The sequence below is a fragment of the Sitophilus oryzae genome, unplaced genomic scaffold (assembly GCF_002938485.1).
Source record: "Sitophilus oryzae breed Bouriz unplaced genomic scaffold, Soryzae_2.0 scaffold_1396_pilon_pilon, whole genome shotgun sequence".
NCBI lineage: Eukaryota > Metazoa > Arthropoda > Insecta > Coleoptera > Curculionidae > Sitophilus > Sitophilus oryzae.
In genome coordinates this window covers 631,134-649,651 of record NW_022146055.1, presented here as the reverse complement: position 1 = coordinate 649,651, position 18,518 = coordinate 631,134, and the positions used below count along the sequence as shown (strand labels likewise).

At 32.9% G+C, this 18,518-nt stretch overlaps 1 protein-coding gene across 3 annotated transcripts in view; it reads left to right on the top strand.

Annotated features, from left to right (window-relative positions):
- The first annotated feature begins 300 nt into the window (after positions 1-300).
- The window catches only part of LOC115875802, a 165,754-nt gene continuing 147,536 nt past the window's right edge, over positions 301-18,518 (top strand). For 2 of the 3 annotated variants that reach the window (XM_030891313.1, XM_030891312.1), the window contains exon 1: positions 2,306-2,548. In XM_030891313.1, the coding sequence (XP_030747173.1) occupies positions 2,507-2,548 (42 nt within the window). In that variant the 5' untranslated portion in view covers positions 2,306-2,506. Of the gene's footprint in view, positions 329-2,305; positions 2,549-18,518 lie in introns of those variants that run through there. The other variant, XM_030891314.1, reaches the window with a different exon arrangement.

Sequence of the window (18,518 nt, the reverse complement as noted above, 5' to 3'; positions counted from 1 at the left end):
TTTCGCGCCAGAAATGGACCAAGAACATTGTCTCGCGCAAACTGGCGGCTCACCACTTGTTTCCGTTTGGAGCACGAAACGTATGTTCGTTGTCCGAAACGCACTCGCGAAACAGTTTCGCGCAGTGACAACCCGGCTTTGGAATCGAAAGTAGGTTGAGGCAAACCGAAATAAACTGAAATGCGACAAAGTTGGACGACGAAATGCGACCTTGACCTTCTTCTTCGACAAGAATTCTCTGCATAGTGTAGAGGCTGTTTTACATTTTAGTCATACATTTCTCTGATAAAACTCTAGTCCAGTCAGTGGGGTGTTTTGCCATAAAAAGGTGGTGTAGTAGTAATTCTTTTATACGTCGTTAAGGTTTGGGTCTTGACAAAAAAATCCAAGTTTTTGACCTTGGGGTGGGACCGCTCGAGCCGCCATCTTGGATAGAAGGTACAGTGACGAAAAGTTGAACATATTTTCCAAAAAAATAGAAAAACTCCCCAATTTTGTAATTTTTCCGAAATTCTCGCTATTTTTTACATAGCACTATGGTTTCTATAAGCTGCTTTTTTGGCCAAAATTAAACAACTTACATTTAATGGAAAATATTCACTGTAAATTTGTGTTTTTAATAAAATAATAAAAGACTAATAAAATGAAGTTATTTTTAATCTTCTCATTCAACGTGTGATTAACTTTTACCTATGAAGCATCTTCAGTATCTAGTACCAAAAAAGAAAGTTGATCAATCATCGAATTACTGCTGTCCAACAAAAAATCTTCTTTAGAAATATCTTCTTCCTCTTCTTCTTCTTGCTCTTGCTCCTCGTATTCCTCTTCTTTTCCACGCTTCTCTTCAAATTGTTCTTCATTTAACTTCTTTTCGATAAAGTCAGGTAGACGAAGTAGGTTAAGTACATCAGCAGGATAACTAAATTTACAAAGCAGCCTGCACATGTAAAGTATTTTGCAGTCTGCACAAGTAAAGCCCAATCCTGCTTATATTCCTCGGAGACTCATTCATTCAAACTTCATTCCTCGGAGTTCATTTAACTCAAGGATAAAATGATGACTGGTTAAAAGTCATCATTTTGTTTTAAACATAAATCTTTAAGCCGCGAAGCCGCCTGCCATCTTTCAAAATTTATACAAAGGCGATTTATCTTTTTTCCATTGTGCCTGAGTTCTTATTCATTATTCTGAAAGTTCTGTCTTACAAAATTTGAAACATACCCGTTTTTCTCAACTTTATCGGCATCTTGTAGCTATTTTTCCAAAAGATCTATATTTTCAATCGATACATAGCTAAAAAAAAATTCTTTTAAAAAAAAGTTGCAGCTAGTAGCAGCCATTTTTTTCTTTGATATGTTCAGAAAGGATTGTTTTAAATTTTACAATAACATCTAGCATGGAGGAACATGGAGAATTTTTTATAAGTCAAACTAAACTTTTAATTTTTTACTTATGTTCAGTCTTAAACTCATTATTTTTAATTAATTAAAAAATAATGGACGCTGATTCTTATGTGCAATTGTTAGTGATTTGTTAAAAATACATATCATAAAGTGTAAAAATAACAGTAATCCGTTTTTATATCCCACTGAAATATATCACTTAATATCCACCAAAACTCTTCCAAAAATAAACAACAACTGAATAGGCACAAATACTTCACTAGAACGTCTAAATATAAATTGATTGCTGATAAGAAATACAAATTCAAACTAAATAAAAATATCAATCTGACTTATTCTTTTTAGCGTTATTTTTAATCTTCTCTTTATTCTGTATATTGTATATGTTATTTTACTTACTTGTTTACAGTTTACACCTATTTTTCTGAATACTGTTTGTTTGTTTAAATGGATGTATTTCTATCTTATATTTACATCATTTTTTTATTTTAGGTTTAGATTTAGAAATATTTATGCTTTGTTAACAAAAATTTGTATATTTTTTAAACAATAAAGTACTTTTGAATTTGAATAATACAAAAAAATCAAAATCTGATCAAATTTTGATGAAAAAAAATGGTGTAATTTTATTCTGCAAGTCAATTATTGCAGGAAAATAAATGGTATATTCGAATTTCGACTAGAACGCATGCATCACAATGGAAGGCAATTAACAACTAACAGTGGCATCGGCGGCGTTTTGTAAGAGCGCAAAAAAATCTCCGGAAAATGTCAATTAATTTTTCTCTCGTCTAAAGCATCAGCCAGGTCCATTTCTGCACATCTCACAATCGAGCAGCCCCTGCCCGTTAGTCGTTTTTTTTTGCGCTGATACGGCACTGGTCCTGGCACCGACCGGTGCATAGTCTGTCGTTTTCACGCTCTATGATTTCGACGCGCTGCTGTTTCTACCGTCCATGGATTCCTATTTTTTACTTTTTTAATTTCGTGTCCGTTTATTTCGTATAACATTATCGCAGTCATCATCATTATTGTTAGCGCAAAATTTGTGTATTTGTTAATACATATATGTAGGTTAAACGAGAACGCGAGTTTTTTTGAAAATGCAGTTTTTTATAAATATTTTGTTACTTTGTGTTCAAGTAGTAAGTATTTTATTTTTTAATTTCTCTCACTAGTAAATACTAGTTTTAATTTTTTTAATTTAAAAGAAAATGCACGATTTTCAATAGTTATCTTTTTTTGCGAAAAAAACCTTATAGATGTGTTCCTGGGGTTCAAATATACCACCCCTGAAAATATTTGCACTTATTTAAGACTCACCCTGTATAATTACATACAATGTATGACTTTTAAATCTTCTTATATTATTTAGAACGTTTGAAATTGTTTAAAAAAATATGTGTGGCGTTTGAAAAATGTCGACATACAGCCTCGCCACAGAAAGTGTCATTTTCACTCCTAATAAAACAATATACTATTTTTCTACGTATGTTTTTAGCATAAAAAGTTCAAGATTTTAACTATTCAAGGCGAACTATTTAGTTTAATAGTATAGGTAAATAGTGGATTTAGACTTTACCTAGATTTTTTCAAATAATAAAGATCTACTGACGCAAAATCACAAAAATTAAAATATCTACGAAAATCTTTGTCTGAGGGGTAGGCAACCTTAATAATATTTTGAAGATATATAAATTCCCCATTGAACGCCGGAAAAATATACTGGGTGTTCCATTTAAAATAATGGACTAACTTGCTTTTAAAAGTGACTAATGTTCCATATTAATTTTGTCTCACCCTGTATAACTTTTCGGGTCAAATTTCAATTTTGTTTAACATACAATGGTTACTGTAATTAAATATCAGGCTATACAAGGTCAACTAAAATTTAGGTAGCTGTTATCGAAATTTAAAATTTATACTCTTCATTTTCACAAAATGTGAAATATATCAAAATCTTTAGATTTTAGGTATATGCTTCTTTAATAAAACTGACCTTTATTTTTTTCCTATAATCCGAAAATCAATTAATAGGGTGTTCCATTAGAAAAAACACAACTTGTGTAACTTTTTTTTGGGACACCCTGTATAGTTCTGTATATTTTTATAAAATGCTTTCAGTTAACCTACATAAGCTGCCAAAATTTCATTTTGATATAAACTACCGTTCTCCTTGGAGCTTCCGCGGCGTATGAGAGACGCCACCCTGTATATTGCACAACTCTAAATACAGGGTGGTCCGAATTGTATTCCGGAAACTTCGGCAGCAAATTCTGCACATAAAAATAAGTAAAAAAGTTCGTATAAACTTATGTCCTAAAATGCTTCGTTTCGGAGATACAGGGTGTAGAAATTTCATTTTTATTTCGATTTTTTTCTAATAATTTCTGACCTAAATTCGGTATTTGGATGAAAATTAGTATGTGGGGGTTTCTTAATATAAGAAATTTGATTTTGATGTCAATATGATTCCTACTTGTAGGGGGCACCACCTACATGTTTTTAATTGATTTGAACAGTAATAACTTATCGTACCTACCTGTATGATACTACCGAGTAAAAAAATATACATTCTTTTAATGTTTTACGTAAAATATATCTCTTGGCAAAAGTTTTCAAGATATTTGGAATGGAAATACTCAATACATATCATTATTGACAAAAAAATAAACACGTTGAATAGATAGTTCTTTGACTGAAATAATAAATTTGGGAACTTTTTATTTTTTTAAGCTAATGATGATTTTTTTAGAAAAAAATACGATAATACAGTTTTTGTTGAATCTTTAGCACAAAATCATTTCAAATTTATGGTTTCAGTCTAATAACTATCCAGTCAACCTGTATAATTTCTGCCAATTATGACATGTATTGACTATTTCGATGCCAACTATCTTGAGAATGGTTGCTCGCAGCGATTTTTACCAAGAGACATTTTTTCCGTAAAATTAGGCATAAATGTATATTTTTTTTTACTCTGTACTGTAATACAGGGACGGACGAAAAGTTATTACGCTTCAAAATAGTAAAAGAACATGTAGATGGCGCCCCCTGCAAGTATGAGTCATATTGACTTCGAAATCAAATTTCTCATGTTAAAAAAAACCCCAGATACCAATTTTCATCCAAATATCGACATTAGTTCAAAAATAATTTCGAAAAAATCGAAATAAATGAAACTTCTACACCCTGTATCTCCGAAACGAAGCATTTTTAGTACATAAGTTTATTCGAACTTCTTTACTTATTTTTATGTGCAGAATATGCTGCCGAAGTTTCCGGAATACAGTTCGGATCACCCTGTATACCAAAGATACTCTAGACCACATTGTATTGAAAAAAATAGAAATAAACTTACAGGATGTTAAACTAACATTTAAAAACGTAACTTCCTTCATGGTAGCGGCTTATCTCTGCCCCTGCGTTTGAAAATACACTGATGATTAAAAATCGGTTGACGACACGCGTAGGTTTAAGTGGTGTTGACCAAATGTAGTCATTTTCCCTTAATTTTCAATTAGGACTATTGCCCCGTGCGTACTTTTGCCCCATTCTACTCTATTCTTTTATAATTTTGGTGCTGTGCAATTGCCAGGTCATTATAATTATTGCAGAAATAAAGATGTTTAATATTGATATTAACAATTTATAACAAAATTGTTGAATAGGTGCTTAATCAAAAACTAAATAATATAAACTCACTTTGTTTTACATCAGATCTTACAACTTTGTGTTGCAAGACAATTTTTTTATATTCTATATTTTTGATGGAATTCCTGATTCTCCCAATGCTAATTCAAAATCATGTTTTTGTCAATTTTACACATATTTTAGTTTTTGTTGCGAAAACTATGGGTGTGTCTCAAAATTGGCTCACCCATTATAACTTTTTTAATTTTTCAGATAAAAAAACTAGATTTGGTACGTTAGTATCTACATATATAAAATGCTAATGTTTATATGTGTCGTCTCTACTGAAGTAACGACTTGCTCTAAAAAGTTGCTTTTTTTACTAAAAGATAGCTAATTGGCTCTTCTAAAAACAGTCATCGCCGGATTTTTTGTTTTTCATTTAATTAAAAAAAATAAAAAGTTTTTTTTCCTGATGTCGTGGCGGATGCGCCAGGTAGTATAACATAAATTGGGATTGATTGACGTATTCAATTGTTTTCGGTCATTTCCTGTTTCACCGGAACTTTTGATTTATAAATGGCACCCTCGGTATTTTTTTACTTTATTCGATTAAAAATGACAATCTGAATCGAATGACATATCATATGTGAACTTTTGACATATTCGCTCAAAAACATATTGTATTTTAAATTTCAATCTAGGGTGCCATGACTGTGTTAAAAACACTAATTTTTAATCAAGGAGACTTGGAAAAATAGATTTGATCGTCTAATGTTTTAGTGTCTTGTCCTGGCCGGTTAAAAGATGACTAAATCGTATTTTTAATCATCCTCAATTTTTTCAAATGGAACGAGGGTGGCTCATTAGCATATTTTGAAAAAGCATTTTTTTACGAGTAACTTGATACTACACTTGGTATTACGAGTCAAATTGTCGTTATGAACCGCAGGTTACAACTTCAAATAAACCATATGTGAAAATGTCAAAAGTTGACATATGATATGTCATTCTATTCAGAGTGTCATTTTCTATAGAATAAAGTAAAAATATATCGAGGGTGCCACTTAAAAATCAAAAGTTGTAGTTATTTCCGGTGAAACCGGAAGTGACAAAAAAACAATTGGATATGTCAATCAATCCCAATTTATGTCATATTCTAACATACCAAATCTCGTTGTTTTATCTGAAAAAATGAAAAAGTTATAGGGGTAAGCCACTTTTGAGACGCACCCGGTATAGGTATAAGGTTAGTATAATAGAAAAATGCCCGGTGGCGTAGAGGTACAGGCTCTCGTCTACCAATCTGAACGTAGTGGGTTCGATTGCCACACCCGGCATTTGATCAGCCGACTATTTTTATTAAAATAAAAATAGTTTGAGTACCTAGATCGACTCAGCCTTAAATGAGTACTTGGGATTCACAATCCTGAGGTCCAAATAGGCGGTTGAAGCGTAGTGCTAGCCACATTACCTTTCTTGTATACCGAACGGCTCTAGTATGGCAAGCTGTACCTTGCTACTCCCAAGGCGTTAAACGCTATATACGGGACCTATTATTATTATTATAATAGAAAAGTTATGATATATGAAAGTTGTTTCCAAAAATGTAATAATATACTTGGTGTTCCATTGAAAATAACAAAGATTCTACCACTTTTCAAATGAACACTGTAATGGTGACAATATTTTAGATAGATGGAGCGGGTGCCTTTATGTAAAAATCCAAATTTAAAAAAAAATTCTATCACAGGTTCTCCTATTACCATCGCCGGAAAGTAATTTACCAGTATCGGCTAGACAGTTTAATCTATAAGGATATTTTGAGATTTTTCAAGTCTCCCTTCCATTATAAGCTTAATGCTTCTAAAATTCAAAATTTGAAGGTTTGGATACTTCTAGAGGTACCTTAGAATTTTAGTCACTCAGTCAGTTTTTTTAGTCCCTGTCGAAGAAGTTTGACTAGCAAGAATTCATAATCCTTCAATTATTTAAGAATTATTGTTGTTACATTCACATATAAAAAATAAAATCAGACAATATCCAATCGATTAATTCTAGTTTTCTAGCTTTCTCTCGACTGTAAAGTCAGTTACAGTTAGCGGCGAGGCAGCTAACTTTTAATCCATTTGGAGATCAATATTTGGAAATTTTTCATTTTTTTCTTCCGTTGGTTGTAAGCTTAAAGCTAAAGTTTGTGACACAACTAGAAGTACCTTAAAATTTTGATGATCTGCCAGTGAGCCAAGTCGAAATTAAAGAAATTTGACAAGCGATAATTCATAAACTATGATGTATAATCACTAGATATATTGGCAACCTATAGCCAGCTATTATAGTATGTACTCATGGTTAATAAAAAATAATATTCTTGATTTATGTACAACGAAGTTACAGGGGGGTCAAAAGTGCCGCTAATGGCTTCGAAAACAGAACGGTACGGCTGCGCTCGGCATGGCTTAGATTAGACTAGCAATAAAACCATCTAGTTTAATATTTAAAAACTTTGTAGAGGATTTATTTATCAAACTTTATTATCCCATCACCCAAGCACATAACAGAAATACGATTATATGAAATAACTTTTTAATTTAAATTTAAAAACGTACTACAAGCATAAACATATCATGCATTTTTTTCCTTGTTTATCCATATTCTCTATCATATTAATACAAAAACTGAAAATGTACAAGAAAGTTTCAACGCTGTATTTGAAATAGTGCTTTTATAATTCTCTAAGGACAAGACTTTAAAAATTCTCGCATATACATATAACATGTGTCGTTGTTTGTACTGCCCCATTAAGAAAGACCCTGGTATCTCCAGTACAGAAAGGCTTTTTTAAAAATTTATTTATTACAAAAAAATTGGTTTTAGTACATGTGTATGCTATGATGGTTGACAATCAACTGCCTAATTAAAATGAATTAGAATAAAAAGTAAAAAGTATATGTCAGCTTAATTGTCTTGGTGGGAACGGCTGTCTCTCTTCTTCTTATTGAAGGATAGGAATCTTCTGATATATTTCACGCAAGAACTACAAGGCGTATGTAAGCAAAAAAAAACAGTTACTATTTACTTGCAACTACGAGTTGCCACTTATTTCGTAAAACAATTGAAGGGCTGCAGTAACAAGGCAGCTCCACTTTTTTACGTAAATTTGAATTACATTGATTTATTTACCCTTAGATAATTTACCCTTTAAAAATAAGCCTATCGTGTCTTCCAGTAATCAAATGTAATCATTTCATACCGGGTGCGTCTCAAAAGCGGCTCACCCTATATGTTTTTTTTTATTTTTTGAGTTAAAAAACGAGTTTTGGTATGTTAGTATATGACATAAATTAGGATTGATTGACGTATTCAATTGTTTTCGGTCACTTCCTGTTTCACCGGAAATGACTGCAACTTTTGATTTTTAAGGGGCACCCTCGTTATTTATTTATTTTATTCGATAGAAAATAACACTCTGAATAGAATGTCATATCATAAACATATGTCAACTTTTGACATTTTCGCATATGGTTTATTTGACTTTATAACTTGCGGCTCGTAATGAAAATTTGACTCGAAATACCACGTGTGTGGTATCAAATTATTCGTAAAAAATGCTTTTTCCAAATATGCTAATAAGCCACCCTCGATCCATTTGAAAAAATTGAGATATGATTAAGAATACGATTTGAGCAGATTTTAACCGGCCAGGACAAGACACTAAAACATAAGACGAACAAATCTTCCAAGGCTCCTTGATTAAGAATTAGTGTTTTTAACATAGCCATGGAACTCTAGATTAAATTTTAAAATACGATTTTTTATTAAGCGAGAATGTCAAAAGTTGACATATGATATGTTATTCTATTCAGAATGTCATTTTCTATCGAAAAAGTAAAAAAAAACTGAGGGTGTCGTTTAAAAATCAAAAGTTGTAGTAATTCCCAGTTAAACAGGAAGTGACCAAAAACAATTGAATACGTCAATCAATCCTAATTTATGTCATGTACTAACATACCAAATCTCGTTGTTTTATCTAAAAAAATAAAAAAGTTATAGCGGTGAGCCACGTTTGAGACGCACCCGGTATAACCTTATATACAGGGTCCGGTAATAGTGCACCGGGCATCTGTGACTCTTAATAAAAAAACTTGTTTAAGTGCAAACCTAAAGTATGGACGAGGGTGTATTTCAGGAAAATATTTTAACTTCTATAGTGGATCTGGATGATTCTTTTTAAATGGAACACCCTGTATATTATTGCATTTTGGACATACTTTCAGATCACACTACATAATCCTAAGATATGAGTAAATATATTTCGAGAGTTTTAGAGATTGATAAATAAATAATAAATAAAAAAATATATTAAAAATACAAGAACTGTCCTGAAATCAAGACTATATTAGGTATTTAGTTTAGATGGTCTATGGCCTGTACTTACTTTGCTATAAATATACATACAGATTGTCCAAAATTCTACTATGGTATTATAGCTCAACTTTGGGTGACAAGCGATGGCGACAGCGCTGCCAGATTGTGATGGATTTATGACATAAATCTTAATTTAACATTGACAAACAACATATTTATTAAATCATTTTTTAAAGAGTTTCACGTTTTATTTTTATCTTAATAACTAATATTTTAGTGATTAATTGATTAATTTGTTTTATAGCTTACTTTACTTATTACATATTGGCAAAAACTAGTCCATTATGAAGATTATTATAAGCGTTATTATGGGTTATTTATTTATTAATGTATATCTCACAATGGCATAAGTGGTAATAACAAGTAAGAGGGTGCTATTAATGCACAAAGTAATAATCACAGAATTTAATAAAAACTAACTTTAAAGCGGTATAATGTGCTTATCAATGAAACTAATAAAAGACCTTTATTGTCACGTTCTCGTTCAAAATAGTTTTAAAGAAACAGGGAAGCTACAAGCTCTTTGCTTCGACTTTTTAAATGCTTTGGCATATTTTCAACACACAATTTCAAGAACCGCATTATAAAAACTCGAAAATTTAGTTCTTGAAAGAATTGTTTGTGCTTAAAAGTGCACTTTTTAAAAAAATATTATTAAAATAGGCAAAAAAACAAGAATTACTCACAAAGATTCAACAACAACACGATATTATACAAAATAATGACCGACACTAGGATAATTGTCAAATAATAAAGGACAACATTGCTGAAAACGGCACAATGTTACCAACATAGCGATAACAAAATTCGGTTTAAACTAATTTTTGCAGCTTTAATCTAAATAAAATATCTGTTACAATTATTTGCTCTATAAAGTAAAATGAAGAGCTGTTCGGTATCTTAAATTATACAACAAATTTAAAAAATTTCGCCAAATTTTTATTTAGTCAAGTTTTGTGAACTTTAGTGCCAATGTCGATATCATTGACGACGTGCATCGGAAAATGTTTTGCGATTACTCTATGTTTGCATTTTGCGTGTATAAGTTTAGGTTAAAACAAATCAGTGCGTGCAGTTAGTCTACCTTTTATTACATGTATTTGAAAGAGATATAGATTTTTCTACCCATTGCTTCGTACAGCCAGTCAAACCTAAGCCACAAATGATCGTATCCCTATAATTTGCGAGTTTCACAGTGTAAACAATTCGATAATGAAAAATTACTTGATTGTTACGCGGAGCGATCAGACGTGAAAGCGAGGATTTGACACACGTGGGAAAACAAGTTACGTGCTTTGTTAAAAACACAATCCCCATTGATTTTTCTTTTTTTACGTCAGTTTTAAAGACCCTTTTCGTTGATTTTTATAACAAAGGATCTTAATTGGAGAATTTGAAAAACTATTTCTGATAAATATACAGTGTGTTTTAAAATACATATTATGCCATATTAGTTAAGGATAATCAGATGTATTTTTAGCCGACCATACCAAAACAGGTATGGTAGGGTATTAAGATCGACAAAAAAAAGTTTTTTCAATTTCAATCAAAATGAGTTATTTGGGTCATAAATGCTAAATACAAAATATTCTTATGCTAACCGATTTTAACCAAATTTGGCACAAAAATACTGTGGCACCCGAGAATCTGGCCATTAGTTTTTGGTGGGGGTGGGGGTTGGTAAGGGGGTATGGGGAGGGGGTTAAACATTTTAAAAAATCATAACTCCAAAATTACAGTAGCTAGCGGAACGCGGTTTTCAATTTAAGATTAGGAATAATATTTGCAACAAAATTTTTCAATCAGTCAAAGTCGCAGTTCTTAAGATAAAAAAAATTGGAAAAATTTGTTTACTTTGAAACTAAAAGAACTGCCTACTTACTTTTTATTAACATATTTTAGTATGGGCGGCTATACGTGCCTCTCGGCGCCAATTTTCTTACATCAACATAAGTCCGATTTTTCTTGGTTTTACAGCTACAAGGGTTTAAAATCTTATTTTTTTTTTAATTGTGAACATATTTTAGCGCTAAAACAGTAACATATTTACCAGTGACGTGCATAATATGGGTTATCACTGGAATATTTTTCAAAGAAAAAATATGCGCTTTTGAATTTTGTCTCTTGTTAGCTAATTTTGCTATATGGGCCGTTTAATTCTGATTAAAAGTTGGCTCTTGATATTTTGTCGATTTCGATCTCTTTGACGAGATAAAGGTAATTTTATTAATTTGCCTCAATCTAAGTCTAATAGCAAAAAATAAGTACTCATTTTAATTTAATAAAATAATAATAATAATAATTTTTTTTATAATTTAGATTTATATTATATTAAAATTGTTATATTGTTGTATTAGTATTGTATGTGTATTTTGTATTTTTTTTAAGGTGGTTAGATTGAGTAGCGTATGCTAGACCTCGCCACCTACATAAATAAAGTCAAATTATTATTATTATTATTATTAATTTGTCTTCACAAAATATGAAAAAAGTTCCTATAAACATTGGTGCGGAAATACATAGTTTTAAAGTTAAATTATTTTAAAAGTTATAAAAATAAGTCTTCTGTAATTATCCTAAATACACTCAGATGCAAAAAAACGCAATTTTTGGTTAAATTTAAAGTGTTATATTTTTGTTATTCTTAGTCCCACTTTCATGATTTTTTTAGCAAACTGTATATAATTATATCAACTTTAATTTGTAAACTCAGTATTTTATAAACTTTAGTATTTGGCATATTATACAGGGTTAATCGAGGAGTTGTTGTTTTACCTTAACTTTAAAACACCCTGTGCAATAATTTCGTGTATAAATTTTCCTAAAATATAATTTTACGATCAGAACCATGTCTCCTGAGTATTTTGTTTTTTGGATCATGTCAATACATGCCTTAGTTAATTTTTAAGAGCGAAATGAACCTGCCACCAACAATTTGCAATTTTTTCAATGATCAGTCCTTTTTGAACTTGTTTTTGGTTTGGTTTGGTTTACATATATAGTTTAAATATGACAAGGCCGCTTTGGTGATTATTGTGAACTATATGCCACTATGAACTGCCCATCATGTTTGACGTTTGGGAAATGCTTGTCAGGAGGATCAGAGGTCGCGAAGCGGTACCAGCTTCATTAAATGAACTTCGTTATGTTCTTAAAGAAGATTGAGAAAGCATAACGCAATATGGTAAATGCAGCCTCAATGACAAAAAAAACGTATTCTGTTTGTATACTTGGGTATTACAAATGTTTTCTTTAATATCGTTAGTTCTGCTATCGTTATTAATGTTTATTAAAACCAGGACAGTATCGTTAGTCTTTAACGTTTTTTTTTTAATTTAGTATAGAGTATCCAATGCAGCGTCACACGATGTTATGACAATAGTCACCAAAACCATTTCGTCATATTAAAAAATTACGTCAAAAAGTAATGATAATTGAAAAAATTGCAAATTGATCGTGATCAGTTCATTTCGCTTTTAAAAATTAACCAAAGCATCGATTGACATGAATCAAAAAACAAAATGCTTAGAAGTCATGGTTCTGGCCGTAAAATTATATTTTAGGAAAATTTACACACGAAATTATTGCACAAGGTGTTTTAAAGTTAAGGTAAAAAAACAATCCCCCGATTAACCCTGTATAATATGCCAAATACTAAAGTTTATAAAAAAACTGAGGTTACGAATTAAAGTTGATATAATAATATACAGTTTGCTAAAAAAATCATGCAATAGTGCTAAAAATAACAAAAATATAACACTTTAAATTTGACCAAAATTTTCTCCGTTGCGTTTTGCTTGCATCTGAGTTTACTATTATTTTTTTTTAATTTGCTGCAGATAGCACTAAATATCAGTGTTATAAATTGTAATAAAATTTAATAATACATTTGATTAAATAAAGAATTTATTTATTTTCATTTTATTAATTGTGTTTAAGATAATTATTGCGTTCATGTTAAGAAGGAGATCGAAATCGACAAAATATCAACAGCCAACTTTTAATCGGCATTAAACGATCTACGCAATTTTGCTAAAAAGAGAAAATAGTCAGTGACTTTTATCCTGAAAATTTCATTCGTATCTCTAAAAGCACTTGGTAGCACTGTAGCTACAAAACAAAGCAGAATATGTTGATATAAAAAATCTTATTTTTTAGATATCTGCACATGTTTTTGAAACACCCTGTATAACTAAGAAAAAAAATTGTAGATTGTTGTGGAGAAATGTCCTTCCATTGTAAATTATAAAACTACATAAAAATAGATACATAATCAATGGAGACAAATATAACTAATCTTGTTTCATATAATTTTATTTCCACTGATTATTACTTGTGAAAAACGGAACGAAAATTATAACACGAGGGATTTCCTGTGGATGTGCGGCGCAGAACCTTCATTAAATCGGAAGAAGGTCAGATGGAAAATTGATAACGGTGATTTTAATTAATGTGAAATACTGGTCCAAGGTCGAGAGGAAACGCACAACGATAGCTATCGATTTATTAATGCATAAAGGTAGATCTAAGCCGTGTGATTTCGCTAATTGGACTATGGCAGTAAAATAACTGCCATTAAAGTCACTCAAAAAAGTAAAATTACTTGTTTAAATAGTGCCAGAAACCAGAAACTTGCTTCACTATAGAAAAATGTAAATACCGTATGATCGAAAAAAAACGGCGTCAAAAATGACTCGGGAATGAAAATTGATGATAATTTTAGCCAGGTTAATCTCTAAAAATTAACAGTAATTATAGAAATATTAAAACATTTTTTCTTGAACTTCAATCTATACCACTTAAAATTATTTTTGAAGTGAAACTTCTTTACGCGCCATGGGAGTAAAGATTCAAGATTGTGACACACGAGTTAGCGTTACGCGACGCGTCACGCCAAGGTCGCCAAGCGTTACACAAATGGTGTCGATCTTGGAGCGTCGTACCTCGTGTCTTTCACAACATATGCATCCTTGGTATGGTGGCCTAAGGTAATGCAACAAAAAACAATGCTCAGCTTTAGTAAGGTGCAAAGACTTGCTTGTTTGAGCATAACAGGGGCGATGAAATCAACGCCCACTGCATCAATGGAGGCGCTTCTGGACCTTCCGCCTCTTCACATAGTGATCCAGGCGGAGGCAAGAATGATACTCTATCGGCAACAAAGTGTCTTGTCTCTGGGAAATAGGACAGAAACAGGACACTTAAAGATGGGAGATTCTATCGATCGGAGGACCTCTACACCAAATGAGATTGGACCAAATGAACCTCTTTATCACTACCACAAACCATTCGAGGTGAACAAAATGGATCGAGGAATGTGGACAGATATAACATTCCTTCAGGATGGTCTAACCTGGAATATAGACGGGACAAAGACCGCTGAAGAACAGGAGCTGGGGTATTTGGGGAAAGACCAAGGGCAAGCTTATCCTTTTCCTTGGGTAAACACTCAACCTTATTCCGGACAAAAATCTTCGCCATTCTACAATGTGCGAAAGAAAACAATATAAGAGCTTATTCAGGTAAGCTCATCAATATATGCTCAGACAGTCAGGCGGCACTTGGGGCGCTTATGAGCCCAAAGGTATCGTCGAGACTCGTCTGGGAATGCCTGGGTGAAATCGGAGCTCTGGCACGAAGGAACAGAATTAAATTATTCTGGGTACCGGGCCACAGCGGCATCCAAGGCAACGAAAAAGCCGATGAGCTAGCTAGGCAGGGATCATCCGCATCCTATCTTAGTCCAGAGCCAGTACTGGGAATACCCAAATGTATGGCATAAAACTCTGGATCAGGGAAAAGCAGGATGTCCATTTGAGAAACAGACAGGGGCACAGGCACAGCAAGGCTTTTTTCCAAGGACCTAACTCTAAAACCGCAAAAGAACTGCTAATGCTTAGCAGGAATAAAGTGCGGATTACAACAGGCCTCTTGATAGGACACATGGCTGTCAAGTGTTACCTGAACAAGGTCAACCTGTATCAACGAAGTCTTTGCTGCAGACTGCGATAAAGATCCTGAAACAGTTTAGCACATAATATGTCATTGCGAGGCTCTAGATCACAAGCCACACTTTTTATTTGGGAAAGCTAAGCTAGAACCGGAGGAACTATGCCCCCATCTTATCAAGGACCTGCATAAGCTAGTGCAGGGCACAGGGATAGGAGAATGGGTGTAGATATAGAAAGGGGACAAACACAATAGGCCTCACAGATCGCAATGTTTCAGGGACGCAGAGGACGGCCCCTTGTTATGGAAAAAACTCGTGTTTTATGGGAGCTAGGGGGTTGAAACTCGGAATGTAGACGAGGCTTGAAGAGCCCCATCTTTTCATATTTTGAGGACGTTTCGTTTCGTGCACTATCATCAATGAATCAAATTAAAAAATTGTCCAATTTAAATGAAATTTGGTATGTCGATAGATTGGACCAAGGCCAATTTGACCATGTACGACACGTATCACTGTGACACTTAGTTTTGACGTAAGATACGTCAAAAGTTGATGTCGTCCGATCGCGACCAAATTTGGAGGGTAGGCGATGTCAGCGACGGTGCACACGGTCCAACCCTGCAAAGTTGGATACGTTTTGTTTAAATCTTCATCAGGGTCGAACTAACGATTCAATATTGAAGAAAAATGTGGGATGATTACGGCATAATTGGTGACGGGCTATAGGATGACGCCCTCGACGTTTCGGAGCGATGCCTCTACATGGATGAAACCATCAGGATTTTTCTTTTAATTATGGCACGATTGGAACCAAACTCGGTACGTCGATATAACTTTCACTTCAAATATGCGCACATAGTGCACACACAATTTTTTAATTTAAATTAGCACCGAACAGGTAACAATGCAAACCTATGACGACTTGTCAACCTATAACTTTATCATTGTCAAGTGTAATTTATTGTGCTGTCTGCACTACTACGTTATAGTATCTACGTATCTACACTTAGTGTCCCCTAAAATGTATTTTTGTAATTTAAAACTTGTTCGCAAGAGGCAAAAGCCTAACATTTAGAAAATACAATTTGATATTGACAAATTTGTACGATGACAACTTAAGGTACGATGACATTTGCCTGGTTTTGCATTGTTACCTTGTTCAGTTTTAATTTAAAAATAGATGCAGTTTTACTTTAATTACTTAAAACCAGCTTATCCAAAATTGTCCAAATTTGGCATGTGCATTCAGCATAATACGCAGCAGAATAAAATCTTCCAAAGTCCAGTTGGCAGTAGGCGCCATTAAAGAATAAAGATGAGTACGGGCGAAGTAAATGATGTTTAGGGCTTGACCTCGACAAAATCATCATTGATTTTCTATCCCTAGCCGTTCTTGACAACGTTTGTTTTTTCGATTGTATGGCATAATAAAAATAGCATTTATTTATCTAATTGAAAAATCAGGATATTTATTTAGCTTTAATTTATTAGGAGTATAATTACTTTAAAGATTATTAGGAAATAAATATGTCTTTACCCTACCTTAACAATGTTTGTTCTTAAACAGTAACAACACTCATTATTCCTGACTTTACCCTTGAATTTCTGGGATTTCTCCCTACTAGCATTAGCATATATCTCCAATGTGGTTTCATTAACGCGTTATTAATATCACGTGCCTATTACTACCCTCTCCCCTCATATCCCATTACAGTCCCATTCCCATCTAGGGCTCAAACATTTCTGTTTGCTTGTTATTTCTCTCACTCCAATCCCTTAATTCAAAGTCAACTCACAACACACACACACACACACTTGCTTTCTACTCCTTAAAATTATAATATGGAGTAATATTTTTAACATATTTAAAATATACCAGAAATTATCCATCTCATCAATTCTTCCACTACAAAAACTTGCAAGATCTTATGTAAAACTTTAGACAAAACGGTAGAATAAGGGTAAAATTAATATTTTATAATTTGTAGAATATAATATCTGTACTAATAATACAGGGTGGCCCTCGAAAACGTTCCGCAAGACATAACGGCCAAGATATTGTTTTTTTCAAAAAATCCAAAAACACGTCAATTTTGTTTGTGAGGGAGACAACTTTTGCCCTAAAAATGATTGCAAATCTTCAACCCTCTAAGCAGGGGTGTCATCCCCCAACTTTTTTCAAATGGGAAGAGGGGTCAAGTGGTACCGCAATGAAAAGAGCTTTTTATTCTCTATACTTTCCTGATTCGTTTTTGAAAATCGGTAGAGTCATTGAGAAAATATGAAGGATTGAAATTTGAAAAGTTTATTTAAACATTTATCAGAGTAAATGATAAGGATAAATTCCTTCGACCAATTTGCTGTTTTTTCTTATTATTTCTAGATGTTTACGCATTTTTTCACTTGCCACAAGGTTGAACGATCAGGTTTGAATGACTTGTGCGTTGAAGTTCTTCTCAATATCGTTAAACTGACCTAAAATAGAATTTCCAAAAATACCAGCCCACACGTTCAATTTCTGAGGGTTTTGTGTGTGCACCTCGTGAAAAACCCCTCAGCCCAGTACCGACAGTTATGCCGATTAACTACACCGTTTAAAAAGAAAGTACACTCATCCGAAAAACACACATTAAATAGGAAATTATTATCATTCGCCACTCGTTCACTCACAGTTTCACAAAATTGCAAGCGACGATCAAAATCATCTTCGTTGAGTTCTTGTACCAACTAAATTTTGTACGGGTGGTTTTTAATATCCTTTGGACACTGGTACGATTCACGCCGGCTAATTTTGCATTGGCTAATTTTCTTGTACTCAGCGTACTATCCATGGCAACTTGGCCCAATACGAATACCTCCCATAGCTTCATTTACTACAGGGTTTTCCCTCTGCCTCTTTTTATTCATAACGGAACCAGTTTCGCGAAATTTTGCTACTAACTCTCGAACAATTTTGCCATAAAGGTGTTTTTCAGGATGGCATTCATTGAACATCTGCGGAACCCGATTGCTACATTCATTATTTTTAAAATAAAGTTTGATTATTTCCACTTTTTCTGCAAGTGAGTACACAATAATTGTTAAAAAGTTTAACGATATTGAGA